The sequence below is a fragment of the Vicugna pacos genome, chromosome 32 (assembly GCF_048564905.1).
Source record: "Vicugna pacos chromosome 32, VicPac4, whole genome shotgun sequence".
Lineage (NCBI taxonomy): Eukaryota > Metazoa > Chordata > Mammalia > Artiodactyla > Camelidae > Vicugna > Vicugna pacos.
The window spans coordinates 11725982-11753322 of record NC_133018.1 but is presented as its reverse complement, the minus strand read 5'-3'; the positions used below and the strand labels follow the sequence as shown (position 1 = coordinate 11753322).

Sequence of the window (27341 nt, the reverse complement as noted above, 5' to 3'; positions counted from 1 at the left end):
CCAGAGCTTGGGGGACATTGGCTGCTGCCCCACTGGAAGTAGAGGGAGAGATGTTTTGTCTTTCCCAACAAGCTGGGAAATGAATGAGGTCCACAGCAGAGAGTGAAACAAGGTGGGGGTGGGTAGGACCCGGAGGAAGAATTGACTGCCCACCCCTCCGCCCCGCCCTGGGGGAGGCTAACTCTCTCTGGCTCCCTAGATCCAGCCAAACACCGCAGTCCAAGCTGATCAGCATCCTGGTTCTTTCTGAGAGCCTGCTGCCTCTAAAATGAAAATAGAAAAGTCTTCGTGTATTGTCCACTGTCCACCCCCAAAGAAATTGGGGGCATTTCCCCTGGCAGTTTCAGGAAAAAAGCAATGCAACCGTGAAACATTATTTTAATGCTCTTTATAATACATCCACAACTGAACATTTTTCTCTCTTAAAGGAAAAGGAGTATAATTTATTCTTTCTCTCAGTAAGACCTTGCAGACATTAATGCCGCAATTTTTAGTCCCCGGACTTTTCTGCTCCCATTTAGGAGACGCTATTCCAGGCAGGAGAAAGGTTTGTTTGGACGGTGCGGGGAGCCTGGGTGCCGGTGGGGGTGGGCAGTATATATGAAGAGACTCCACGATTCCTCAAGTCCCAGGTCTGCGGCTGAGATGCTCCGGGTGCGGGCTTGGATGATGAAGGTACCCCGCCTGCTGCATTCGCGGTGTCTCCTTTCAACTCAAAATGCAGGCTTTTGCTGGAGACCTGAATTTACCTGGCAAAAATTCGACTGTATCTTGATTTTCTCCTCTGTTTAAAAAAAAAAAGAGGGAAGTTTTTCAATCCTTGTCGTGTTGAATCCAATGAGGAGGCTCGGGAAAGCCAAGAGCGAAGGATGGAAGGAAGCGCCTTGCAGGCCTCTGAGCCCGAAGCCAAAGTGCCCGAATGGCCTCCGGGCACCCGGTTGTTGGGAGAATTCGAGGGGACTCCAGGGTTGCCATGGTGACCAGGAAACCCAGGGCCCTTTCGGGAAACAATTGCGAGGAACTTTTCCACCATGAACCTCTCTGTCAGTTGCTCCCCACGGCTGGCCAGCCTCTGTCAGTTTCACCCCAGCATTTTCTGTGATTGTAGTGGGGGAACAGGGCGTTTGGGGGTCCCTGCTTCCGGACCGTCTGTGGGGGCTGCCCCCAAAGGCCAGAAACCCAGCACCAGGAGGCCAGAGGAGACCCACAGCGGCGCACGGCCAGGCCCTGAGCTGAAAGGGAAGAAAAATTAGAGGTCTCGACCAAGCAATCGTTTTGGTGACGGATCCTTCCAGTTTGGGGTTTGGCCACCCTCGTCATCCGCACCCCCACCCGCCTCCCTTCACCTCCTCAAGGTCATTACTAGAGTTTTCACTCGCAGCTCCATGCGCAGTGGCCTCCTCCTTCCTCCACCTCCCCCCTTTCCCTGCACCGGTGCAGACCACCTCTCCGGCAAGTTGGCAAGATTCTCCTCGAAAGAGAGGAAAAAGGCATTCGAAGTTTAGCCCTGCAGGTTTAAGTTTGCTATTCCAGCATCCGTAAAACAGCCTTTAAGGTTCTCTTAATACATGTAGGCCCAGAGCCTGATCAGACCCTCGGGATTTCCAAAATCCCTGGCCTGGCGCATTGTGGCCATAGGGCAAATGTGACCTGAATCAGTGGGCTGACTGGGAGATATCAAACTGAGCTTTCTTAAAGGGGGTAATTATTCTCACAATTACCATCTCCTTTGTTTTCTTTGCTGGTAAGGGTTCTGCTTCTCGGCAGGTAGACAGAGGGGAACCATGCCCTTTCTCCCTTAAATAAAAAGCTTTATGAAACATCAGATGGAATTCTCTCCGGTGGGGACACCGTGGCTCTGTGAGGCCCGGTCTGACTGGAAAGAGGCTCACGGGCAGCCAGCACGGGAGACTTTCGTCTCTGGTTTTGAATTCGGCCCTTTGAGCAAGCTTAACACGTGTGGATTTAATTTCCCTTTCTTTCTTGCTTTCTTTTCTCCCCCCTCCTTGTGAGCAAACAAGAAAAATAGTCTGCTGTGTCGACAGCGCGACACCGTTCCCTTTGCCAAAGAAAATTTGTCTTTCCAGAGCCCCGGAGAGCAGCGGGCTCGCAAGTTTCCATCGCACCCTCCAGTTGAGGGAGGGGGTATCCAGACAGCCCCCCAGCCCCCTGCCTGCATCCCAGGCCTGGAGGTATTGGCCTAAATCTCTATCTTTACAGGGTCAGAGTCCTGGAATGTAGTATATTTTCCCCCACATCTTTTGGGGCTGTGGGGACGTTCTGGCTGTGTAGACATGGTGACTAAAGGCGGAGGCCTTTTTGTAAGTTCTGGGCTGCAGATACAGTTGGAGTTCTCAGGCTCGGTGCAGTCTATGGGAGAGCACGGGGCGACAGGTTTTCTCAGCTCAAGACCCTCACCTTTCTCCTCCACTGGGGACTTTCCAAATTGGCGGAAGCAAGAACAGGGGCTCCTTTGCATCCCAAGCATGGTACTGCCTTCTCTGTTCTATGGGGGCTTGCAAATCTCCAGCGCTGATATCCGCCTCGGCCGAATGTTGTTCCCACATCCATTTCTTATTTCATTAACCTGACTGGGGTGCTGGTGGTCATGGGGGCATCTCGTCCGCCAAACTTGGGGGAGTGGGGAGGAATATTTCCAAAGCACAGGAAACAGCATCAACGTGCCTAATCAGTAAAATAAGGAGCAATACTAATTCTTGGTGGAAATATTGGGGAAGATTGGATATTGAAATTAATAATAATAATAATAATAATAATAATAATAATAATAATAATAATAATAATAACAACAACAGCAGCAGCAGCAGCAGCAGCAGCAGCAGCAGCAGCAGCAGCAGCAGCCAGGGCTCCCAGATACTTCTGGTCAGAAGGGAGGAAACCAGAAACTAATAAAACATCAGAAAGGAAGATACTGCAGTTCCGGAAAAAATATAATAGAGCCAGATTTAACTAGGCAGCAGGGGAAAGTGACCCCCTGAGAAAGGAGGGAATTTCTCACCCTCTGTCTGACCCTTTCTTTTGCAAAAAGAGTTGGTCAAAGTTTACTTTTGCCATCATTTCTACTGTTGCTGTAATTCTTACTAATTTTCCCAGTCCTATCCGCACTTACACTCCCTTTTGGCCTGCAATAGAGACCCAAGTCAGGCGGGGACACATCGGGAGAGAAACGGAAAAGGAGGGGAATTCTTAAAAGAGTTCTCTTTGGGGAGGAAAGAAATACAGTGATTTTTTTGGGGATGCGGTTTTCTTAGAAAAGGCAAGAATGAAGAAAAAGATTTAAAAATGGTCACCCTTGCTTTTATTCTGTTTCTGATTTTTAAAAATAGGAATCTCAGCTCTCCAATCCACTGTAATATTAAAATCAGGGCAGGAATCTTGCAAAATGAGGAAATTACATTTCGGGAGAAAACCCAGGCTGGGGGCAGGTCTGGGAAAGCATCGATCCTCTGAAGGAATAAAGGGAAGTTACACATCGAAGCCTCTCTTTCAAGTTAACCGTCCAAAGCTTGCGAGAAGAATGGAGATTCTCAAATCTAGTTGAGGTCTTAAGTTTACCCCATCCGTGGTGCGGCCTCCGGACCCTCTGCAGTCCTTTGTGAGCCGGTCGGGGTGATTGCGGGGCCCGCGCGGGGGATGCCAGAGAAAGGAGCCAAACGGAAAAGAGCTCGCCCCGCTCAGAGTTTCGTCTTCCCCTTCCAGCCTCGGCGGGGCCCAGGCCTCCGTTTCCCATCCACCTCGGCCCCGAGGTCAAAGAGGAACCCATCTCGAGGTTTTGGGCGAAGGATTTCGGCTTGCGCTCTTCGGCATCTGAGAGCAACTGCCGCACCCAAAGGGCCTCCGATTGGGGAAAAGATAATTATTAATAACGGGAAACGAAAGCGAAGCTGGGGGAAGTCGCTGCGGCCTGGCGGAGAGGACGGACGCGGCTTCTGCTTGCTGCAGGCTGCGGGGTCTGCGGCCCAGCTGGCCCCGGCGCCCGCGTCCGGCGCTGGAAACCACTGCCCGGTCTCCCCGCGGGCCTGACCTTCGCTCCCGAGGCCGCTCGGTCGGCTGCGTTCCTGAGCTTTCTGCTGCCGCTCCGGCCCCAGACGGACGCGGCCTGGAGCCAGGCCATGCTTCGGAAAGCCCTGGGGGCTGGGAGCGCGCGAAACCCAGGACCGAACCTGGAAGCCGGGGGCAAGTCCAGATTCCGATGTCCGGCTCCCTCGGGGCCCCTCGCGGGGAACTTACCCTTCCGGGAGGCCCGAAGCTCGCTGGCTCCGTGCTGGGTAGGCCTAGCTCCTCTCTCGGCGTCGCCCGGGGCGTCGACGCAGTACGGTTCGCAACTGAACCTAGTGCGTTTCCAGCTGCGCGCAAAAGCTTGTACGCATCCACCACGGGGCTGTTTAGAAGTTACGCGCATTGATGATGGCGATGATGATAATGATAATGATAATAGTAATAATGATAGCTTTTACAAAACAAAACAGAGCGCTTGGTCCTTCTGCAGGACCCAGCGCTGTAATTTTTCTCTGCAGGAATCACCCTTCTCCCCCCAACCCCCCTTCCTTCACCACCGACTTGCACCCCGTCCCCGCCCCTGCCGGGCCAGGCTGGGACCCGCGTATCCCCCGACCTAGTTAAAAGAGGATTAGCAGAAAGGACTTTTTCTCAGTAAGAAAACCCTGCGGACTACTCTCCGTTCGCCCTAACGTCTCTGTCTCATTTCCCCTCCGCGATAACCCAGTAACTACTATGCGTGTCTGCAAGTGGGCGCTGAGTTATCGCGTCCCAAACTTAACCAGCTAGAGAGGCGCCTCAGTACTCATTTGCTGAGAGCTCCTCCTGGGGAAAAATTTTTTTTTTAAATAATAAGAAGATGCTCTTGCCTCCTCCAAGAGACCTCGATTACCCCCCCCCCCCAACTCCCTAACTTGATTTCTTTCCAATCGTTGGGTTGAGGTGGGCTCCCACCTCCCTTCGCCAAAATCCTCCCTCCCCCTCCCTAAGAAAATCGATCTTGGGCCCTATTTGTGTCTGGTGTCCGCCACCCCCATTTCCCCCAGAGAGCGCTGGATTTGTTTATTTCTTTATTTATTCTCGTGACCGAGGCGTCTGGGACTTGTGGCTGCGCAGGCCTGGACGGGAGCGATAGGCGAAGACCGAGAGAAATCAACCTCCCGCCGCTGCCCCCCAGTCGAGCGTGACAGCGCGCGGGCCCGTTGCGTGACTCGTGACGTCTCCAAGTCCTATAGGTGCAGCGTCTGGTGAGATAGTCCGTATCGCCTGGTTGCCTCTTTATTTTATTGGGGTATGCCTGGTAATAAACAGTAATATTTAATTTGTCGAAGACCACAAACCAACTTCGAGCTGGGAGGTACATACAACTCTTGACAATCGCTTGAAGAAGGCTTGGCCTAAAAGGGGTCTCTTTTGGGGTGTCCTTTCCAAATTCTTCACCTGAACACCCCCCTTCCCAGCGAGGCGGCACTCAGCTTCTGCGCTGGAAAGAAGAGGTGGGATTTTTGGAGGTGAGTGTCGCCCTGGAGACTCTGAGGGTGGGGGGGTGGGATAAGATTCTTTCAGCACTAGCCTGGCCAAGGCCCCCTTGCTTCCCGCCCCAACTCGGACCTGATGAATCCCCCCTCCCAGCGTTGCTAACTTTTCACCGTGTTAATGAGGATGCACTCTTTTGCATTTTGCCTTCAAATGTCACCTAGCGAGAAAAGATTCCCCTTCGAAGTTTCGAAATCCCAATTTCGCTTGGTGACCTGTAGAATCCGCACTCCACAAACGAAGCGAATCTGGCCAGGCAATTACTTGGGGGAGTACAGATTCTCCCTCTTGGGAGGGGGTCTACAGATTATTTATGGGAATTTATTTTATCTGCAAATCTCTGAGAATTTAAAGGGATTGGAGAGCTCGTTCTGGATTTCCCCTTCCTTATGCCAGAGATGTGGAGTCAGGCTCATCCTGGAGCCATGTTTGTTTTCCGTCTTGGGCCGGGGGGTCACCCCCTTAGCAAGCCCAGAGTCCTCTGAGCTGACATTTTGGAAGGGTGAGGGTGTTTTCACAAATAAATAAACTGTCTTGGCTAAAGGCTGTTTGAAAGCAAACCTGGAAGGTGGAGTGAGAACTGTGGCAAATGCTCGGGTTGTATTTCTCCCTGGTTGTCCCACTTTTAGGGTTGGACAGTCCACTTTGGAATTTTGCAGTGATGCGTCAGGCCTGCCCAGGGATTTTAGTCTGAGGGGTCACAGAGGATTACACTGAGGCAGACCCAAATCTCCAAGGCATTTCTCCTCCCTCCATCCCTCTCCCCAGACATTGGCCTGCAGGCCCGAATCTTTAATCAGAGCCCCCCAAAACAAGAGGGTGAGGGAGGTGGGGGGAACAGAACGAGAACCCTGACATTTGTTCCAAGCACTAATTCTTGGTTTTCCAATCTGGGTCTGCTCAGCCGAAGACTTACTGACTGTGTTTACGCTTCTATTGACCTCTTCAACTCGACCCTCAAAATAATACATTTCAGAGAGGGGGAGGGCAGGGAGAGGAGCCGAGTGGAGACGAAAACTCCAGCCAGCCCCCAATGACTGTTTGATTATTTTAATAAAACTGGGCACTGCCTTGTGTACACCTCCAGCCAGGGAGGTCTTGTGGCCCTGGGGGGTGGGAGCAGACAGCGATTTCTTGGCATCTTTGATCTCAGTCCCCATCCCCACGCACCTTCACCCTGCCTTCACCCCGGAGTCACTGAGAGTCGGGGTGATGAGTGGGGCGGGGGGGAGATGTCAGGGCGGCTAGCTGCGGCAGGCTGGGCCAGGCGGGGTCATGCAGCTCTCCGTCTTGAGGTCAGCGTTGGAGAGAGAACGCGGGCGACGCTGCAGAGGAGGCTCCGGCTGTGTGTGTGCACGCAGAGTGCGTTCGGACTCCGATCTCTGCACGTCCGCGTCACCGAGATTACTTCCCGGGCAGAAGCCGACCGGGTTTGCGATGATTTGTGCAGGATTTTTTGCAGCCATCGAGCCGCGCTCAGAGAAGCAGAGATGGATGGAGGTTGGGAAAGGGGTGGAGAGAAGGGGGTGATCTCGAGGTCTGGGTTTGAGAGTCGTGTTGTGATTTGAGTGTTCGGGAAATCTAATGGAAAAGGTGGTTGGGGGAGGGAGTGGTAACGGAGAGGGAGGAGGGAAGAAGGGAGGGAGAGAGGGAGAGAGACAGAGGCAGGCAGCGTGCGCTGGGAGCTAGTTGGATAGGCAATTTCAGTACTTTGTAAGCATCAGGGCTGCCCAACGTCACTGAGCTCAGCTGAGTCGGCTTGTATTTCTGAGAGAGAGAGAGAGAGAGAGAGAGAGAGAGAGAGAGAGAGAGAGAGAGAGAGAGAGAGAGGGAGAGAGAGAGACTGACTTACCTCAGATTCCGGAACTTTAACCCTGAGAGCTGTGCTCAGAAAGGACTTTGACCATTCCCACGGCTCCCTCTCGTCTCCCAACTTTCCCTCCCTGGGGGTGCAAGGGAGAAGGAGGGCACTGGGATTTTAATATTAAAGGTGCTCCTGGGGACTGCTGTTTTGCGTTCTCTAGAGCCCTTCTGGCGCCTGACAGCTTGGAAGTCTTTAGGGAGAGCCAGCGCAAAGCAGAGGAGGTGTGTGTGGATGTGGGCAGTCCCTGCTGCCGCTCCCGCGGTGGGTGCTCCTTTGTAGGCAGCGGTAGCCGCTGGTCTGGGCAAGCAGCTCCCCGCGTAGACCCCCGGAGCCACCATGCCAGCGCCCCCGCCTCGCCGCCGGCTTCCCTGCTAGGAGCCAGAAGGGATGTGGTGAAGGCACCGGCTTCACCGAGCGAGGTAACCGTTCCGCAGATGGCCCGGGAGGCTCGGGAGGGAGCCCCGCCAGCCGAGTCGGCTCCAGGAGGCGCGAAAGGCAGCACTCCAGCCGTGCCTTGGAATCTGCAGGGCCCCGGCTTGCAGAGATTCTGTGCGGCCCAGGGCTGCCCGGCGCGGCGCGAGGAGCCGAGGAGGCGGCCGGGGCTAGGGGAGCGGCGTTGAGGTTTTGCAGAGCGCGCGGCCTGGTTCTGTCAAACCGCATCTCGTTCGGCCCTGCCAGCCCTGAGCTCTCCGGGACCCCGGCCAGGGCTCGGCGTGAGATTGTCCCCGCAGCCGGCGGTGAATGGGAGCGCACGTGAGGGACGCCATCCCCGCTTTCTTTTGTTGTGAGCAGGCTGCGGGACTCCCATCACCGCTTCCCTCAAATCCCAAGGGCGCGGTGAAGGAGGCGGCTTGGGAGTCGGGTCTCCGAAGCTGCCGGTCTCCTCGGCCCCATTTCTGGATCTCCAGCCACTGCGAACCAGGGTGGGATCTAGCCCTTTGCTGAAGCGGCTGCTAAGATTTTGGGGGTGGGGGGGCATTTCTTGCGCCTCCTTCCGAGTCTTCCCAGGTTTTGAGGGAGGAAATCCCTACTTGGGAACGTAGAGGAGATTGGAAGGAGATCAGAGCAGGAGGCTGGCTCATCCGGGCTGAACCGTTCTGCGGCTCTTATTTAGCGTGTTCCAACCTCACTTGCCTGTAATCCCAGGCCATTCTACAGCGTTGCGCCGGACCTCAGCGGCCAAGGAAGGCCGAAAGCCCAGGATTTATCTGGCAACCACTTTGTCGTCGCTAACCTCGAGCTTGGGCCTACAGTTCCAGCGAGCCAGGCCGGGCTGCAGCTCAGAGAAGCTCCCCTCGGCCAGGCGGCTCGACAAAATGCCAGTCTTGGGCTGGAGAACCGAGAAAGCAAGGAGAACGCGGCCCCTGGGCCGGCCGCCGAGCGCTGGCCTCGGGCACCCTGCAGCGCTCTGTCCTCCGAACTGCGGCAGAGCCACCTTGCTGCCCTTTCTGTTCGGCGATTTTTTAATTTTTAGCGTCGCTTATGGATGGGGGCAAGGGAAGGACTCTTAATGTTAAAGGACTTTTAATTTTAAGGCCTTAACTGATAAAAGATGAACGTGAATTCTCCGACCTGGTCTCTGGATCTGCAAATCTTTCCCCTCCTATGGTTTTGGTTTTGCAAGAGACGGGTTATTTCAGGCATCTTGCCTGCTGCAGAAAAATATTCCTCTTGTGGGTTTTAATAAACAGAGCTCTGCTGGCCTCCAGTAATTTGATGAAGCAAAAAAAAAAATCTCAAAAGGGCACTAGGTTTGTGTTTTGTTTTGTTTTGGGTTCGTACCCAATGGCTTCCAAAAATACCCAGGCCTTATCTTTATTGGCTCTTCCAGAAGTCCAGACAAATTTGACGGGCAGCTTGCTTATCATGGGGAGCCTGCGCAGGGGAGATGCGGGCCTCGCCTCCTCCGGGTCTGACGCGGGTCTTGCAAGAGGTTGTGCGTGGCCATAAAGTAATAGTAACGAATAATTAACAGGACCTTCTGCAGCCTCCTTGGGCTGGGAACTGGGGTGGTGGTAGCTGGAAACTGCTGGTAGCTGCCTAGTAACTGCTCCCTCCTGTCACCAGAACGGTGCTTCCAACCTTCTGTTTTTCTCTCTCTGCACCCCCTCCCATCTGTCCTTCTCTTTGCTTCCCATCCTCAGAGCAGGACCCCGAGCGGTTGCAGGGCCCCGGGCTCACCATGGCCGACGCAGACGAGGGCTTTGGCCTGGCACACACACCCCTGCAACCAGACTCGAAGGATCTGCCCTGTGACTCCAAACCTGAGAGCACGCTAGGGGCCCCGAGCAAGTCCCCTTCGTCCCCGCAGGCCGCCTTCACCCAGCAGGTAAGAAGATCTCGGGCCTCAGGGCCCTTTGCAGAAACCAAAGCCCCTCTGTCGGGTGGTTGGGAGGGGGAGCTCCATGCCCATAATTGCCCCTTTCCTTTTTACCTCACTCAATTCCACCTTTCTCGGCCTTGTCTCCCTAAATGCCAGTATATTCCGATCTGCTTTATTGTGATGATTAACTTTATGGCCAGAGGATTTTTGAAATATATTGAAGTTGTTAAGGATGCCTTAATTACCTGGCTATTTGGGGCCGGCGGACAATGGCCCAGATCATTTCTTTCCTGCTGCACTAGGTGTCAACTCGGCCTGAACGCCTCATTAAGGGCCAGGTCAACGGCCGCTTCAGGCCGGCATGAGCGATGGCTTGACCCCGCTTCAGATCTGCGGTAGCCTTCGCCTCGGCCGAGCGCCGCGCGGAGGGACCATTCGTCCGGCGGGCAGGCGGAGCCTGGCGGGCTGGCGCGGCCGGGCGGCCGGCGGGGAGCGCGCAGGGCTGGGCCAGGAGGGCGCGGGGGGCCGCGGGCTCGCCTGGCTGGAGGCCGGGCCGGAGCCGAGCGTGAAGCCTCGCCTCTCGCTCTGCGCCCTTCACCCGGGCGCCCGGGGCGCTCAAGGCGTCCACTGCAGACCTTGACGATTTCTAAACAGGGTGTCAGCTGGCGGGAAGCGGGGTGTCTAGACCAGAAGAGATACTTGGAAGTAACTCAAACCCTTCTTTGGGATGTCGATGCCCTTCCTGGCTTTTTCATCGCCTCTTTACTTTGCCCTTCAGGGCTCAGGAAGGTGCGGGTTTATTTGTAGAGAGGACGTGAACAGTGGACATGCACTTTTGGAAACTTAGAGGCTTTCTTTTACTGAAAAGCAAATCCACTGTTAGACGTTTACAGATTATTGCAAAACAAACACTTTGTATGTAACTTTTTTTTGCATCGGCTTTATAAAACAACTTGTTGAAAGCAGAAATGTTAAATCGTTATGCCTATAATCAAAACAGCTTGTGGTGAACGAAGCTAGATGCAAGGAGGGCCTAGAAGGTATATTAATATAGACATTTGAGAATTAATTTTTGTTGGGGACTGTGGGAACCTCCTGCAATATATAAGCATTAAAAAAATTAAATTTCACCTATCTCTATATAGGCACTGCTATGGTGAGAATAAACAGGCACATACACAGCATTGCACATCTGTCTGTTTTCCAGTGGACGTCTGGGTGTCTACATAAGAATATTCTGAGTGGGTTTTTTGAGTTTGAAGTTTTGGGGTTTTGTTTTTTCTCTTTTGGCTGCCTTTTGGCTAAAGCAGATTGGGATTGATTTCCTCACCCCCTCCCCGCCCTTTTTTTTCCCAGCCCCCTCCTGCCCATGTACATTCTGAAACACCCTGATGGTTAAGACGTTTTCTCTAGCCTTGTGTTGGTGGCATTAGAAGGAAGAGCACTACATTGTGGGGATAAGACCTCCCTGAGACAGAGCATACATAAGGATTCCTGGGCAGGGGCTGTGGGTGATCCAGAGTCCCTCCACTGCTGCAGTGGGCTGGGGGCAGTTTTCAGCCTCTGAGCCCACGACTCCAGAGGGAAGGAGAAACCTCTGTGTTTGGGGAGGGAAGGCTTATTGCCTCCAGAGCTCATCTGAGTGGCTTTCTCTCCTTCCTATAGGGCATGGAAGGGATCAAGGTGTTTCTCCATGAAAGAGAACTGTGGCTGAAATTCCACGAAGTGGGCACGGAAATGATCATAACCAAGGCTGGCAGGTGAGATGGTCACCTCTGTGGAGGAGGCACGGGAAACTTGGGGGAGAGATGAAGAAGAAAGATGGCATGGGAGACCAGAGAAAGGAGAGAATAGAAAAGAGGGGAGGGAGAGAAAGAGAGAAAATATGAATATATTTTGTTTACCTAGATTCTGGTTAAAGAGGCAGGGAGAATTCCTCTAGCAGTCTCCATCAGTGTTGGGGGGAAATAGCTGTACTGAGTATTTCTTCCATCTCGGATATAAGAGTCAAGAGCTTGGGATATCCAGATATATTAGTAACTTAGAAAAGAGGGATGAGGTGGGAGAGTGAACCAGAGAACAGAGAGGTTGCAGAGACACAGAGATGAGGCCAGCTTTGGTTTTTATAGGGTCTCAGACTTGAGTCTTCGCCCCGACCCTCCTTCCCATCCTCCCTGACCTTGGAGTGGTTCCGGAGCCCCACTCGATCGCCAAACTCAGAATACTTGAATGTACTCGCTACCTCTTTCATTGTTTACAGAAAGCAGGCGAAGCCTTTGAAACTGAACCGGGGCTCGCCGGGCTCTATATACAGACACCGATAAACACGGCAGTTTCGTTAAGACACTCACTCCGGAGCTCCTCTTAAAAGCTCGCAGAGTTGTAGCTAGAAATGCGAGACTTCTGGGGCAGGGGGTGGGAGGGCGGTGCATCCCCGTAGCTTGGCGTGTGAATGCGCGCGGGCGTGCGCCCAGGCCCGGGGACAACCTCGCCACGTCCCTGCCAGTGCCGGGCTGGCCCTTCCTGTCCCTAAGGAGAGAAAGCCCCAGTCTGATCAGAGCAGGCGTGTGAAGCCAGAGAACCGGTAGGCCCAAGCCACCGAGTGTGTGAAGGGGGCGGGTGGAGCCGCCTCGCCAGACGCCCACCGCTTCTCCAGCCGAAGCCTCCCGCAATAAACTGACAACAGTGACATTTATTATTATTTGAAATTAAACAACGTCTGTTCCCCAGCTCGGCCTGAGTGAACTAGGAGGCGGGTTCTGTTTATACCAAAGAACTAAGGTCTTCTTCCCATTCCGCCGAGGAAGGAAAGGAGCGGCCGGGGCCTCCTTTTCCCCCCCAAGACTGAGCCGACAGGATTTAACTATAAAAGGCCTGCGAAGCCTCCCTGCGCTCGCTGGGGCAGATAAACACTGCTAGGCGAGGCTCCAAGGCCAGAGAAAGAAAGGAGGCTCCACACACCCCTTCCCGCCATCCCTGAGCCAGCCAGGATCCGGCAACTGGTCCTTTAGGAAGGCTTGCTTTCCGGGGCGCACTCCTCCCCGCGGAGAGGGAGCGGGCCCAGTACATGCGGTACCGCGGAACCGCCTTCCACCCCCTACGTGCTCGAGCAGGGCCCAGCTCTTTCTGAAACCAAATCCGCGTGGATTTTGAATGGCTTTGCAGGAGGGCCAAAGAAAGAAGGAAGTGTGCCAGGTGCCTGGGAGAAATCGTGGGGGGCATTTAGGAATAAATTCCTGCTCCAGACTCCTGTCACAGGTCACACACCCACCTGGACCCTGGGGGTGGAGGACTGAAGCCAGGATGCTAGGTGTGTGTGGGCACCCACGCGTGTGCAGTCCCAGGGCGCAGCCACCTTGGTGCCCATGTGACACATGGCGCTGCACAGATTGCCCAAAACACCTGGCTGGGCGGAGGACACCAGCTATTTTTTTTTTAAACCTGATGAGCCTTTTCCTGCCCCCAGATTAAAAATTAGTTGTCTGGTTCTGAAAAGAGCATTTAGCAAGAGTTGAAATACGGGAGTCCCTTTCAGGCCTTCTTCAAAGCCAGTCTCTAGAAGCCCTCGCCTCCTGGTTTCTGTTTCCTCCTATGGGTATTGTCCCAGCCTGCTTTCTCATCTCTTGACCGATCTCTTCCCCAAAACTTGGAGGGAAACGTGGGATGGATCTTGACAAGAGTGGAGCAGGGTCCACTTTTCTCTTCTATGGCTCTTAAAAGATCAATTCTTCCATTGCAATGTGTGGACACGATTTTCACAATATTTGCATTAATTCCTTCTCTCGCTCTCTGTCTCCCTGTCTCTCCTCCTGCCTCTCCATCTCTCCTAGGCGGATGTTTCCCAGTTACAAAGTGAAGGTGACCGGCCTTAATCCCAAAACGAAGTACATTCTCCTCATGGACATCGTTCCCGCCGATGACCACAGATACAAGTTCGCGGATAATAAATGGTAGGGACGGCGCGGCAGGTGGACAGGACAGGGAGGAACATGCAAACCCAACTTCCTCTCCCCACTGAACCAAAAAACATCTTGAGCTCCTACTGTGTGCTAGAGGTTTTTGCTACCCATTCCACCGCATCCTCCTGACCTCACCCTGAGAAAGAAAAATAGCAGTCATTAGCTCCCATTTTATAGATGAGAAAACTGAGGTTCGGAGAAAGTAATGTGCCAATGATATCTGTTGCTACTCCCAGAGTGTTGTGGATTTTTAAAAAGGGTATTGTTACCAAGCATTGGAGCTATTTCTGGGGGCATAAACCATTAACAGTTATTTTTTATGAGTTACCTGCTTTGAACACGCCTTTTTTTTTTTTTAAATGAAATTGCAAAATCAGCCCGGGGTATTTGAGTTAAACAAGCAAGACAGGAGAGGCCCATTCTTTGGGTACATTGCTCCCACGGCTGCCAAGAATACAGAGGCTTGAAGAGGAAGCCTCCTTTGAAAGCCCTCAAGGAGTTTTCCCGAGACTTTTTGCCACATCCAGGCTTCCAGAGCCTGCCAGTTGTTCATGGGCAGAGGTGCTGGGAGGACCCCACAGCACCCTTGGTGCTGAGGAGGAATTAGGTGGAAGGAGAAAAGAGCCTGGTGGGGAGGGTCTTTGGCCACCGGCACCAGGTTTTCTGGGCATCTGTGACTGGAGATGGCCCAGCGAGACCTGAGGGTCAGGCCATTTCCAGATTCTGCTCCTGGTGCAAGAACCAGCCCGCACCATGGTGTGCTAAGTCTGGGCCTGTCGTGCCTCTCCTCGGTCTAGGTCTGTGACGGGCAAAGCGGAGCCCGCCATGCCGGGCCGCCTCTACGTGCACCCAGACTCACCGGCCACTGGGGCGCATTGGATGCGGCAGCTCGTCTCCTTCCAGAAGCTCAAGCTCACCAACAACCACCTGGACCCTTTTGGGCATGTGAGTACCTGGCGCAGCAGCCCTTCCTTGCACCTGCAGGTCCACACCTTCTCTTTCTGACCTGGCCCCTCCCCTCCCCTCTCCCTCTTCTCCAGGACTTTCTCTCTCTTCTTGGATCTTTGCACCCGCTCTTGCTCCATTTCACCCACCTGGGTGTTTTTCTCCCTCTGCCTTCCTGATCTTTCTTTTTCCTTTCTCTCCTCTTACTCTCTTTTCTCTTCTATTTCTCGCACCTCCAATCCTTCCTCTCTGTCTCCACCTCTTTCCTACTCATACGTCCTCCCTGGGGACCACTGTTCCACACTCTGGCTGTGTCTTTCCTGGGGGGCTGGCAATTGGGTCCCCAGTTCTTCTGGCCTGGGCTCTCACTGCATCCCTGCTGCCCGCAGCACCCAACACATATGCCTTTGTTGAGGGGTGGGTGTCGTGGGGTGACTAAAGCTGTTTGCTTGGGGCCTGGAATTCCTGTTGGCTCAGTCTCATTTGCGGTTATGGGTGGGGGGTTGTTTCAGTCCTGCAGAAGGCATGGGCCCTCTAGCTGAGCGGGTGCTCAGCACAGGCCGCAGAGGCTGGACCATGGAGGGAGCTGTAAACCTTACCTACCTCCTTCCAGATCTTGCCTTATTATTGGGATGTTCTGCCTGACAGGGAGACTCTGGCCACCTGCTTCCTCTTCCTACAGGTGGGGAAACCAACCCACCAGAGGCGAATGTAGTACCTGTCCCCCTTTTAGCTCGAAACTCTTGGGTTCATATGTTTTTTTCCCGCCTAGCTTCCAGCTTTCCCTCCTCCTCCCACCGTGCTCAGAACATGAAAACCCAGATCAGGGTCCAATACCTGGAGTCTAAATTGGCCCCAGCAGAGAGGGGCTAGGTGACCCCCCCTAAACTGCAGGATATTGAACATATAGTCCCCCACCCTCCGAGAGAATGTGTAACTTCTAGCAGATTCTCCATTGGGTACCATCCTCTCTTCCCCAAGGAAAAACAAAACACTGATTTAGAGAAAAATGTCCCTAAATCTCTTCATTGGAAATAATCACCAGGACAGAATGCAGTCACTGGATTCAGTGTTTAGGATCCTTGGTTTGATGATGCCACCATCCAAGTGGGCTGGTTTCTCTTAGGACATTTGATCCTTATAGTGGCTTAGAGAGGAGGGCAGAAATACACAGCCTTTGTAGCTGGGAGTCCAGGGGAGGGGAAGTGACTTGCCCGAGGTCATATACCTCAAACAGGGGTTTGAGGCTAGGTCTCTTTAATTTCAAAAGTGGTCCATGTCCTGCCCCATTGTCTCTTTAGAGAAAATTGACAAACTCATGGTCCCCACTTTGGGGACCTGAGGGGACTGGATGTGAATGCATTTGACCAGGAGGAGGGAGGACAGTTCATGAAGGTCCAAATGAGAATCTGCTCTTGTTGGGCCTTAAGGCTGAAGCACTGAGCCCACGATGGTCCGTGGTGGGAAGGGCACGGCTGGGTCCTCCACTGATGCGCCCGAATGCCGCTCCCCACGTGGTTGGTGTGAGAGTGGACTGCTGGCCACTGGGGAAGAGAGAAGGAAGGCCCATTCCCTTTCTACGCTGTAGGAAAGGAGCAGAAAGGTGCAGAGGGAGGCTTTCTAGGCAAAATGCCGGGCCTTGTTGGCGGGGTGTTTTGCCTGCAGCGTTTAGGTACTGGTGCGTCTCAAGCCATCCACCACCTCCAGCTTGCGTGGGTGTGAGCTGGCCCCCCGTGCTGTGTACCTGCGGATGCTGAATGGATTCTTTCGGTTATGCGCTGGGGAAAGGGGACCATTTTGTAAAGGTCCCGCTTGCGCCATCCGGGATGGCGTCCTTCTGGAGGTTAGGACCCCTTGGTGGGGGCCTCCGCGGAACCTTGGTGCGGGGAAGCTGGACTGACCTCCAGCCTCATCTCGGCTCCTTAGCTTTCCCTCTGCGGGCTTGGGTGTGCCTTAGGGGTCGCGCTGGGGTGGACGCCTGGGGCGGGCGCCTGCACGAATCTCTGGCACCCCTGCGGGTTTCAGGTCCTTCCGAGCCCGCGGAAGAGGCAGCGATGCTCCGAGCGGCTCCGGGCTCCCCAGCTGCCACGCATTCCCACCCCAAACTCCGGACTCGGAGTCCGCAGCCTCCCTAATGAAATTAAGGGCCATTAGATCACCCTCGCGCTGATGTCTCCACACTGTCCCAGGCCGTCAAAGCAATTTGGCTAAGCCGGGACGATGGCCGCGCCGGCCGGGGGCTGCGGCGGCCGGCGGGGCCCCGCTGCGTCTCTCTGTCGCCACGCCGCCCGGGCCGGCGTCGCTATCGGCCAGGGAGGCGGCCGGGCCGCGACGGCCGGAGATTAGAGCCGCGCGGCCCGGGGTCGGGGAGCCGCGGGGTCCCGGGCTTCCGCCCCTCCCCCGGCCCGGGTCGGGCCGTGCTCCCCTCCCCCCCCTCCAGGCGGGTCTCGAGGGTTGGCCCAGGAACCCTGCCCCAGGGTCATCAATGCAAATAATCAAAGACACTGAGACTATTTCCACCGCTCAGTTTGCGGTCCTGGGGAAAAGGCAGGCCAGATTCTCCGCCAGCGAAACGCGGCAGTTCGCCCATTCGGTGGGTAGAGATCAGAACGTTTTGGTAAATATTAAGGTTACCCGCCGCCCGGCAGCATCAAACCCCAGGCGTCATCGCAACAACAAACTCAGTTTTATTAGTAAAGTTACCCATCGCCTCCAGATAGATCTGCTCCAGCAAGAGTGTGGGGCCTGCAGGCCCCCCTCCTAATATTAACAATGGTGGTGGCAATAACAGGACAGCTACAGTAGTGAGGTCCCACTTGTCCCTGGGACCCCCCTTCCCCAAAACGTGGAGAAGACAGAAAGGAGAAAGAATATTCCCCCAAAAGCAGATGCCGCAGTCGTGTCTGGGGCCAAGTCTGGACATAATTCCGGTGGGTCATCGATCCCGATATGCTCTCAGGTTGGAAAAAGGGAGCCTCAAAGAGCAACCAGGCTCCATTTGATGTTGGGGGTCGGAGGAGGGGGTGCTTCCCTCTCCCATCTTACCTCCTTAAAGGTCCCCCTTCCTCACCATTTTCCTCTCTTCTTCATTGACTCCACTTTGCACATTCTCCAAACAAAGGACCAATCCTGTGATTTTTTTTATTCCAGTTCTGCAAATGCTTGCATTTCCTCCTTTGCATCTCTTTGAGTTTTTTGGGGTTTTTTTTTGGGGGGGGAGGGGGGAATTATTTGCATGCTGGCTTGTTTATTTGTTTGCTTTCTCTTTCATTTCGTTCCAGAACTGCTGCCCAGTCTTCCCGGGAGGGGAGGGGAATGTGCGCCAGTTCCTTGCCCCAAACTTGCTTCACTCCCACTGGGGGCGGGAAGTGCCCTACGCAGGGGAGTTAATTTATTAAGCAAACGTTATTAAGATTTCTGATTTACTGCTGTGTGTGCTTTGGGTAGATTCCTGGAATATTACCCTGGCTTTTTCGGATGGAAATTGTCATTTTTGAAATGTTTCTTTTTAATGAAATCACTGGCTCCTTTTCAAACACAAAAGAAAAAAAAACCTGGACCTTTTTTTCAAGAGCCTGTTATTAGGAACCTAATTTTTGGGGAGGAGGGAGTGGTTTTATGGAAACAAAGGGGTTTTGATTTTTCTTACAATCTCATTTTCTTTATTACTTTTAGATTATTCTAAATTCCATGCACAAATACCAGCCCAGATTACACATCGTGAAAGCGGACGAAAATAATGGATTTGGCTCAAAAAATACCGCGTTCTGTACCCACGTCTTTCCTGAGACAGCGTTTATTGCGGTGACTTCCTACCAGAACCACAAGGTGAGCCCAGTTCCCGGGAACCAGTGTGCCTGGGGCTGCTTCCTGGTTTGCATGAAGCCGTGGGGGTCTCCTGCTAAAACCTTAAGCTTTATGGGTGCTTTCATTCCTCTGCACAGTGGGCACCAGCTTCCACCCCAGGGGACTGGAGCAGCGACAGAGCTGAGCCCTAAGGATCCCAGCTGTTTGTAGTGTATTCTTGGGATGGCATGACAGTCTCTCTCACACAAACATACACCAGATAGAAACAAAATCGTCAAACAATAGATGACCACATCAAATGCATCAGGAAGGCAACCTGCTGCGCTCAGTCAATTATCAGTGAGAAGAAAGGTCCCTGTATTGGATGGCTCTGTGCTCTTGGGCGGGGCCCTGGTGCCACCCTCCCTCGGGCCACCTCTTCTGTTGGGGTCAGTCCTGACTTTTGGATGGACTTCAACTCCGATCAGGGCAGGTGTTGCCGGAAACCTTGAGTTTGGAATTTTTTCAAATGCTTTCCTAATTGTTTCAGTGATTACTGACCCTGGGCCAATTACTCAAACAAGGTTGGCATTGCTAAAACAAAACCAAAACCAGCCTGTGCTACCAGCATCTTAGATCGAAGCTCTGGGGTCTTAGACAAGATCCTGCAAAAACATCGCTTGGTGGGGGGAGGTAGGCTCGTGACCAGTGCTTCCTTTGGTGGCTGCAGTGTTGTGTAGAGGTGGGATGGTGCAAATGGATTGTGTCAATGTCAGATCCTACCCTCCTCCAAATCCAGGCCCCCATTTGGGCATTTAAGGCTAGATAGTGATACTGGGACAGGGTGCCCCATAACTGCAGTTTGAGGGGAGTATCTTCTATTCCTGCTCAGGACAAAAGGTTTATCTATAGATTTGTCATGGTTCATGCCTGTTCTTTTAGAAACCTGAGTGCATGTGGATTCATTTTATTGCAGGGGAGGGTGGGATTGAAAGATTCCTAAGCCTTGTAATGGAAAGATCTAGAATTGGGAAAGCCAAGATATAGGGGTGTGTTTGTGTGAGTTCTGAGCACAGTCTAGGAGCCCTTGCCACTGTGGGGTTGTAGTCGATTAGGAGCATTATGAGGTGATTTGGGGTTAGATGGCTGTGGGAGGGGAAAGTAGGGGGGTATCCATATGGGATCACTGAGGGCAGGTCATATGGACAATTTAACAAGATGCCCCTCCCCCTCCACAGCTCCCATCCCTCCCCCACCTTCAAGGAAAGAGTGGGGTGGGGGGAAGCGACAGGGGCTGGGCAGCCAGGCAGGAGAGGCCAGGGTAGGGTGAGAGATGGGCTTAGCATCCTAAACCTCCAGTCACCCCATGAAGGTCATTTCATGCAGGCTGGGCGCTGGTTAATCTGCCCCAGTGAAGCCAGGGCAGTTATGAAATGCTGTGGGTAATCTCCAAATTCAGATTGTCAGTGACCAGGCCAAGCTGTGATGGATGGTCCTTTCCAGGCCACACAGTCTGTTTGGGATCCCAGGTCTTGAGAAAGCTTCCTTTCAACAGAAAACTCACTCACCCCAAATGCAATTTTTAAAGGGAAAGGATTTTTTTTTTTTTGGAGTTCTCCTTAAACTAATAAGAGCAAAAATGGTAAGGTCAAGTGCCCTGAAATTTGCAACACTATTTCAGGCTAATTTGAGTCTGGCTGCTAGAGACCTATTTCCTCTAGGGTTGCTGAAAACCTATGTTTAAGTTTGTGGTGACTGTCACAGGGGAAAAAAATGGAAATAAATAGCGCCCAGGATGCCCAGTTCCCCATGTATATATATATAGGCTTAGAGTCTCTCAGACCTGACACAGGATCCAAAAATATGTCAGATTTTATTTTTCCTGCCACGAAAACCCAGGGTCATACAGGAGCGGAAGACATATGAAAATAACCTGTTAAAGACACACGTGGGTGCTCAGGTCCTTTGGGGGAAACTCCTAAGCTTTCTATAGTTCTGATCTTAGAATCCATCAGGAGTGGGTAGACCTGGGGATGTCCACATTCTTTCTCTCTCTGTTTCCAGCTTTACTGAGGTGTAACTGTACTACAATAAACTGCAATATTTGAAGTATACAATCTGTTAAGTTTGATCTATGTATCTTCCTTCCTCCCTCCCTTCCTCCCTCCCTTCCTCCCTCCCTTTGTTTCTTTCTTCCTTCCTTCCTTTCTTTCTCTTTCTTTCTTTCTTTCTTTCTTCCTTCCTTTCTTTCTTTCTTTCTTTCTTTCTTTCTTTCTTTCTTTCTTTCTTTCTTTCTTTCTTTCTTTCTTTCTTTCTTTCTTTCTGTTTATTTCTTTCTTTCTCTGTTTCTTTCTCTCTTTCTCTCTTTCCTTCTTTCCTTTCTCCATGAAACTATCCCTGTAACCACTTAGGAACATACTCAACACCCCCTAGATTTCTATTTTTTTTTAAAAGTCCTCTCCAACAAATATATTTGGTGATCGACATTCGTGAGGGAGGGCCTGCCCAAATCAGGTGTGTACGTGTGAGTTCTGAGCACAGTCTAGGAGGCTGTCTATCTAAATGCTGCTCGTGGGTCTCAAAAAACGTGAGTCTCTAAATATGCATTTGGACCTGTGTATATTTTTTGTCTTTGCATTTTCTTCCAGTGTTAGTTGAGATTATAATTGACATCCAGCACTGTATCAGTTTAAGGTGTGCAGCATTGCGATTTGACTTAACCCACAGCATGAAATGAGTACCGTTAGAAGTTTAGCGGTGGATATAAGTGTGTTTGCTGACTGCAGAGGAATTGCTGTTTTTCTTTATTGGGCCAGGGAGCCCAGTTGAGCTGTACATACAGGTCTTTTTAGCCAGCCTGGCATCCAGAAGAGGAGACATTTCCTAGGAGACAACTGGCAGTCACTCTCCCGCCATGAGGTTTCCCCCCCACTTTTTAGTTATTGAGTACCAAAGGCATCTCTTTTCTTTGTCAGGAGTTAAGTCTGAATCAGTGCACTTTCCCAGTTGAATCCAGTCCCCTGCGAACATTCCCTGCATGGATCTATGATGTGTGACTTAAATAAGCAGTCAGGTTGACTGTGATTTGTGGACTCTGTTTTTTTACTTTATTGTCCCACCTGGTCTGGGTGTTGAGATTCCTGACTTCATGGGTAGAAGCCACCTGAGCTCTTACTCACCCTAGTGTGGGGTTAAGGTGAGAGTCTGGAGGCTGACTGCCTGGGTTCACATCCTTTTGACTTGGGGAAATTATTTAACTCAGTTTTCCCCATCTGTAAAATGGAGATAATAAGAAACTTTTTTTTGTTATTATCATTGTGGGGATTAAAATGAGATAAAATAAAATGTTATAGAAAGTGTGTCAGGCAGAGCCTGGAACAGAGGAAGCACCAAATTGTTAGTGATTAATCCATTGATTGATCACTTAACTGATTAGTTTATTAACAGGGCAACTCCATCCGAAAACGCAGGTTCTGGAAAACTCTTTGCTTTCCCTAATTGAGAGTCTGAAAGACTGGGATTTTTAAATCAGTTCTTAATGACTGTGGTTGAAACACAACTACCAATATTAGTCTTTGTGGTTTAGCTGTTTCATTCCCTAATCGTGTTGTCGATCCAAGGAGTATTTACCAAACATTATGATGCTCTGGGTTTAAGTGTGCAGAGAAAGAAAAGCAGTCTGTGTGATTAAATTGCCAGGACAATTTGGAAAAACATGAGCCACCAAGTTTTGGTCTAAAGGGCTCAGTGCCTCCAGACTGATGGTTGCATACAGGTACCAGGTGGAGGCAGGTACGTGGCCGAGTTCATTTCTTACGCTGTAGTCGGTACCACAGGGTTCCTTATGACACGGCGTTATTTCCTCAGCCCAGCTGTGATCCCAGGCTGGATTTGGGAGTTATTTCCCCAGATGGTTGACAGCTTGAAAAAGATATTTAAACACTCGAATCTTCCCTAGCGACGTTCACTCTGTGAAACACGTTTTTGTAAGGTTTTCCCTGCAGTTGTCAGCAGCTCCCAGAGCAGTCCCTAGAAATATTTAGGTGTTAAAAAAAGGTCACGTGGGCATTTCATTGCCCCGCTTTTTGCAACAATGGCTTTGTATGCAAGCGTGCCTCTCCCCCGATATTAACTTACTTTGCCGTTAAAATGCATTTGCCTCCTGCTTAAATCATTGTGTATGGAGACCGTATTTATGAGGTACGAGCCTTCTGGTTGGGACCAGGAAATGAACCCCTAATAGAGAGACATAATTAAGATTTTTGGCTCTCGTGAGGGTTTTTTTTTTTTTTCAAAAGCAAGAATTCACAACAATTATTCTCATTAATTTTTACAACCTCTGTCTCACTGGTTGGCGCTGGCATTTATATTTGTTTTTCTCCCCCACCCAAAACCCCTGCCCCGGATATCCGGTTTGGTGCTGATTTTGGAAGGAGTACATTTGTATGACGAATGGAAGGCAGTCTGAGTGGAGCCTTTTGGTAGAAGGCAGACCTCCAGGTGTATCAGTGTGTGCCCCCGTGAGTGACTAGCTGACACGCAGCATATTTGATAGACAGGGTTATGGTCAGTGAGGGGACATGTATGAAATAAGACGGACATTTTCATCTGCACCTAAGCTTGTATGTGAACGTGTTTCAGGGGTGCTTCGTACATCCCATATGCATCTACACTCAAGTCCACAGAGCAAGACATAGTTGAGATCAACATCAATGTGTACGTAGAGCAAATTGTGCCTATCCTATGCAATCATATTTTTGCCATTTAAAAAAATTTTATTTACTATTGTATTATTTAATTACTTTATTTTGGTATAGGGGGAGGTAATTACGTATGTTTATTTTTGGAGGAGGTACTGGGGGTTGAACCCAGGACCTTGTGCATGCTAAGCACGTGCTCTACCACTTGAGCTATCCCCGCCTCCCGATTTCACCATTTAAAAAAAATGGACATATAGTCAGTTTGCGAAGTTGTATCAATTTCTGGTGTACAGCGTAATGTTTCAGTCATACGTATACACACATATATTCCTTTTCATGTTCTTTTTCATTATAGGTTACTACAAGATATTGAATATAGTTCCCTGTGCTCTACAGTGGAAACTTATTGTTTATCTATTTTATATATAGTGGTTAGTATCTTAGGCAATCATATTTCTGGAAGCTATGGCAAGATGAGCAAGGATTAGGGAGTACAACACCTGTCTGAGGTGCAAGGAATGGGTTTGAGCCAAAGATTTTTGCTGATAAAATACCAAAACCCAGCCTTTTCTTTTTTACCTCAGGATAATTTTTTGTCCTAAGCTCTTGGTGGAGCAGTGACATCATGGACTAGGCATTGATTCAGCCCTGATGCCTTTCCCTGATTTGTTCAGTGTTTCAGGGACTGGCTTCAGTCACTGGGTGGGTGGGGTGGGGGTGCAGGGAGTGGGGCAAGAATTCCTTCTGCCTCTTTAAAAAATGATCTAATTTTTACTTAACTTTTTTTTTTGAGAATTTCCTTTCCTTAAAAAATGATTTATGGTCAATTGGGTTGCATCCTATTGTCATAAAACCTGAGTGAGAGAGAAAGCCCCTCTAGGTGATGGGCTTTGGGACTTAAAATAGAACTGGGTTGAGGAGTGCACATTGTAAAGACAATTAAAAAAATTTTTTTTGCAGGGGAGGTAATTAGGTTTACTTATTTATTGATTTTTTTTTTAAGAGGAGGTTCTGGGGATTGAACCCAGGACCTCATGCATGCTAAGCATGCACTCTACCATTTGAGCTATACCCTCCCCCTAAAGATGGTTTTCCAAAGAGATTTTAGATGTTTTTCTACTCATTCTGAAGAGTCAGTTCAAGTCAGAAAGTTGCAGGAATGGGTACAGTTTAAAAAAATGTGGGAGGAGGAAATGTGTATATATATAAATACTCACACATATTTCATAAGTTTTTAAATTTATTTTATATTTTAGAGAAGTTTTAGGTTCATAGCAAAGTTGAGTGGAAAGTACAGAGAATTCCCGTATCCTCCATCCCCTTCAACACACAGCCTCCCCCACCATCAACATCCCCCACCGGCGTGGGACATTTGTTACAGTCGGTGAACCCACATTGACACATCATCACCCAGAGTCTGTCATTTGCATTAGGGTTTGCTCTTGGTGTGGACATTCTGTGGGTTTAGACAGATGTATAATGACATGTATTCACCATTATGTATCATACAGAATCCTTTCACTGCCGTGAAAGTCCTCTGTACGTCCCCTGTTCTTCCACCCCTCCCTCCTGACCCCTGGCAACCACTGATCATCTTTTTGCTGTCTTCGTAGTCTTGTCTTTTCCAAAATGTCAGATGGTTGCAATCATATAACATTTTAAAAATGTTAATCTTACATATATTTTTATGGTGAACACACACACACGTATATAGTTATTTTATGTTCGTGATAGTCTTGGAGTTAGAAGGAAACTTTATAAGGCCATCTCTTCCAGAAAACAGAGCATAGAAGAATGCTTGCCCCTAAATGGACAAATTGTGGCACCTTCGTTAATTACTTCTACTTTATCAAGGCAATTACTCGGTTTCTCTAAGCCTATAACAATACTACCTGGGGTGGCCAGGCGTTGGGGGGGGGTGGTTTTTGTGAGCATTTGAATATCATGGACTCACAGAGAGAAAATTGTCATTGTTTCAATCATCTTTACATTCATCTATCAGAGACAGAGAGTCAGTCCAGTACCAGTTTGTGTTAAATATTTCTTTACATGTGTTGAATTTCCCCTTGCAGGAAAGAGAAGGAAGGCCTTAGGTTTGGAACTCTCTGTGGGAACCACTAGAGAGAATTTGATATATTCATTTTCTTTTCATTAAAGAGCAGGTGATTCCACTTTGACATTTAGAGAAGTGATATGATTTTTTTTCACAAAATTAATTTAAATAAAAAGTGGTTTGATTTAAATAAAAAGTGGTTTGATTTAAATAAAAATATTAAGCAGACCAGTGGAGTCTGGGGTTACATAGATAAAATAATGATGGTGAAGGTGACCTTTGAATGAGTGAACTTTGATGAATGCCGGGCTGGTGTCTATAAAGTGATTTGATATATAAAAATTCAGTTTACACACAGCTTTTAGGGAATACTTCTAGCAAACTCCATGCACTTTTTAACCTAGATCTGCTACTGTACACTCATGCTAACAGAATCTGTGTTGATGGTTGACATGAAAATTCTGGACCTTGAACCAGAGACCCTGGTCTATCACCAAGTTTTCTACATTGCAACAGAAATTTCTAAGAAGAGGGCTCTCTCTTTCTTGCCTGGACACTGAAAGAGGTTTGGACTTGTTCAGTAGCTGTCATAAATGTTATAATTCCGTACGTGGGTGTTTAATTAGACACCATTTTCCACCGGAGCTAGCCAACTGTACCTGTGAAGCTATGAGATGGATGTGAAGTGAGGCATAATAGGATTTTGTATTTTTGGTTTGTTTTTTGTTTTTTATTTTTGTTTTTTATTGAAGTATGGTTGATTTACAATGTTGTGTTAGTTTCAGGTGTACAGCAAAGTGATTCAGTAATATATATATATTCTTTATATATATATTCTTTTTCAGATTCTTTTCCATTATAGGCTATTATAGAGGCATGGGAGGATTTTGAAAGCAATGATCAAGTCATTCCAAATGGGGGCTGTCACACTACGGGAAGTTGACATTGTGTCAACATGTACAATTTTCCAAAGGGAAGAGGGGTGGGGACCAAAGGTTGAGGCTTACATTGTGTCTGAAACACAAAATGCTAAGATTAAAAAAAAAAAAAAAGCCAACCAGGCCAGAATGATGCAGAGTATGAGTCCAATTAATAGGCAAACTGAAACCAGGTTTTTTTCCCCCTTTTAAAAGCAGTCTGATCAAGGACATTTTTTCAAAGCCTTCCCTCAAATGAAGTGGTGGGTCCACGTTGACGTGACTGGCTTAATTTGCTTCTTTGGATTGCCCAAGGCTGCGTTTCCATGACATTTATTATTAGTCGAGCCTCAGGTAGTCTTGTAGCAATCCCGTGAAAACCAATTCTCTCTTCCCTTCCTTCAGATCACCCAGTTAAAGATTGAGAATAACCCCTTCGCCAAAGGATTCCGGGGCAGCGATGACATGGAGCTGCACAGAATGTCTAGAATGCAGAGGTAAGAAAGATTCCTGGGCTCCGTCCCCCTCTGCATCCTCTCCTGCCTCCCCACATCACCCAGGTGAGCTAGCAGCACCCTCCTGCCTTCCTGACCACAGAGGAGCAGGCACAGAGAAATGGGACCCCGCTCACCACCGAGAAAAAGGAGAAAGAGCCTCTTCAACCTGGCTCTGATAACCCTCACCCGTGGTTTCCTCTCGCAGGCAACCTGGAGGGCGTATCTCCCGGGGGTGAGGAGCGTGTCCGAGGGATTCAGGTGGTCTCCATCTGCCTCGGGAACAAAAGCTACAACTTCTTCCGCTTTCTCTGCTGTCTCTCTCCCTCGAGTGAAGTCCTCTCTCCCTTTCTTCCCATAAGTCACAGCTGATGAATGATTTTCCTTTTGGCAACAGCTCTTGGTCAATGAAAGGGAAGTTAATGGCTTGATTTCCTGGGGGTTATATACAGACAAACTTGGTATCCAAGGCACGGTGGGGAGAGGGGGCGGGGATTGGAAGCTGGTGATAAAAATTGCTCAGTATTTTTACATATCCTGTGGTCTCAGTCGCTGATATGATGAATAGAAGGGGTTGGAGTGAATGTACAGAGTGGGAATTGGGTCTGATTCGAAAGGCTTGTACAAGCATCGCCAGTTTCGTTAAACATTCTCTCTACCTCTCCATAGGCTCCCAGAATAACTTACCATATGGCAAGAGAATTAGAAATACATCTTGATCCCTTTGACCAAGAAATTTTTTCC

General features: G+C 50.1%; 1 protein-coding gene and 1 long non-coding RNA gene across 4 annotated transcripts in view; one reads left to right on the top strand and one right to left on the bottom strand.

Annotated features, from left to right (window-relative positions):
* Positions 1–361: 361 nt before the first annotated feature.
* Positions 362–4540, bottom strand: LOC107033568 (uncharacterized). Its single transcript, XR_012066234.1, has 2 exons — positions 4252–4540; positions 362–784 (listed from the first exon to the last, which is right to left on the bottom strand). It is a non-coding gene; the product is annotated as an uncharacterized lncRNA (long non-coding RNA).
* Positions 4541–4886: 346 nt separating this feature from the next.
* Positions 4887–27341, top strand: part of TBX5 (T-box transcription factor 5) — a 45874-nt gene continuing 23419 nt past the window's right edge. Inside the window, exons 1-7 of one of the 3 annotated variants that reach the window (XM_072952944.1) lie at positions 4887–5531; positions 9565–9749; positions 11409–11503; positions 13574–13693; positions 14500–14647; positions 18323–18475; positions 26509–26600. In XM_072952944.1, the coding sequence (XP_072809045.1) occupies positions 9603–9749; positions 11409–11503; positions 13574–13693; positions 14500–14647; positions 18323–18475; positions 26509–26600 (755 nt within the window). In that variant the 5' untranslated portion in view covers positions 4887–5531; positions 9565–9602. Of the gene's footprint in view, positions 5532–7585; positions 7840–9564; positions 9750–11408; positions 11504–13573; positions 13694–14499; positions 14648–18322; positions 18476–26508; positions 26601–27341 lie in introns of those variants that run through there. The other 2 variants (XM_006204782.4, XM_072952945.1) reach the window with 2 other exon arrangements.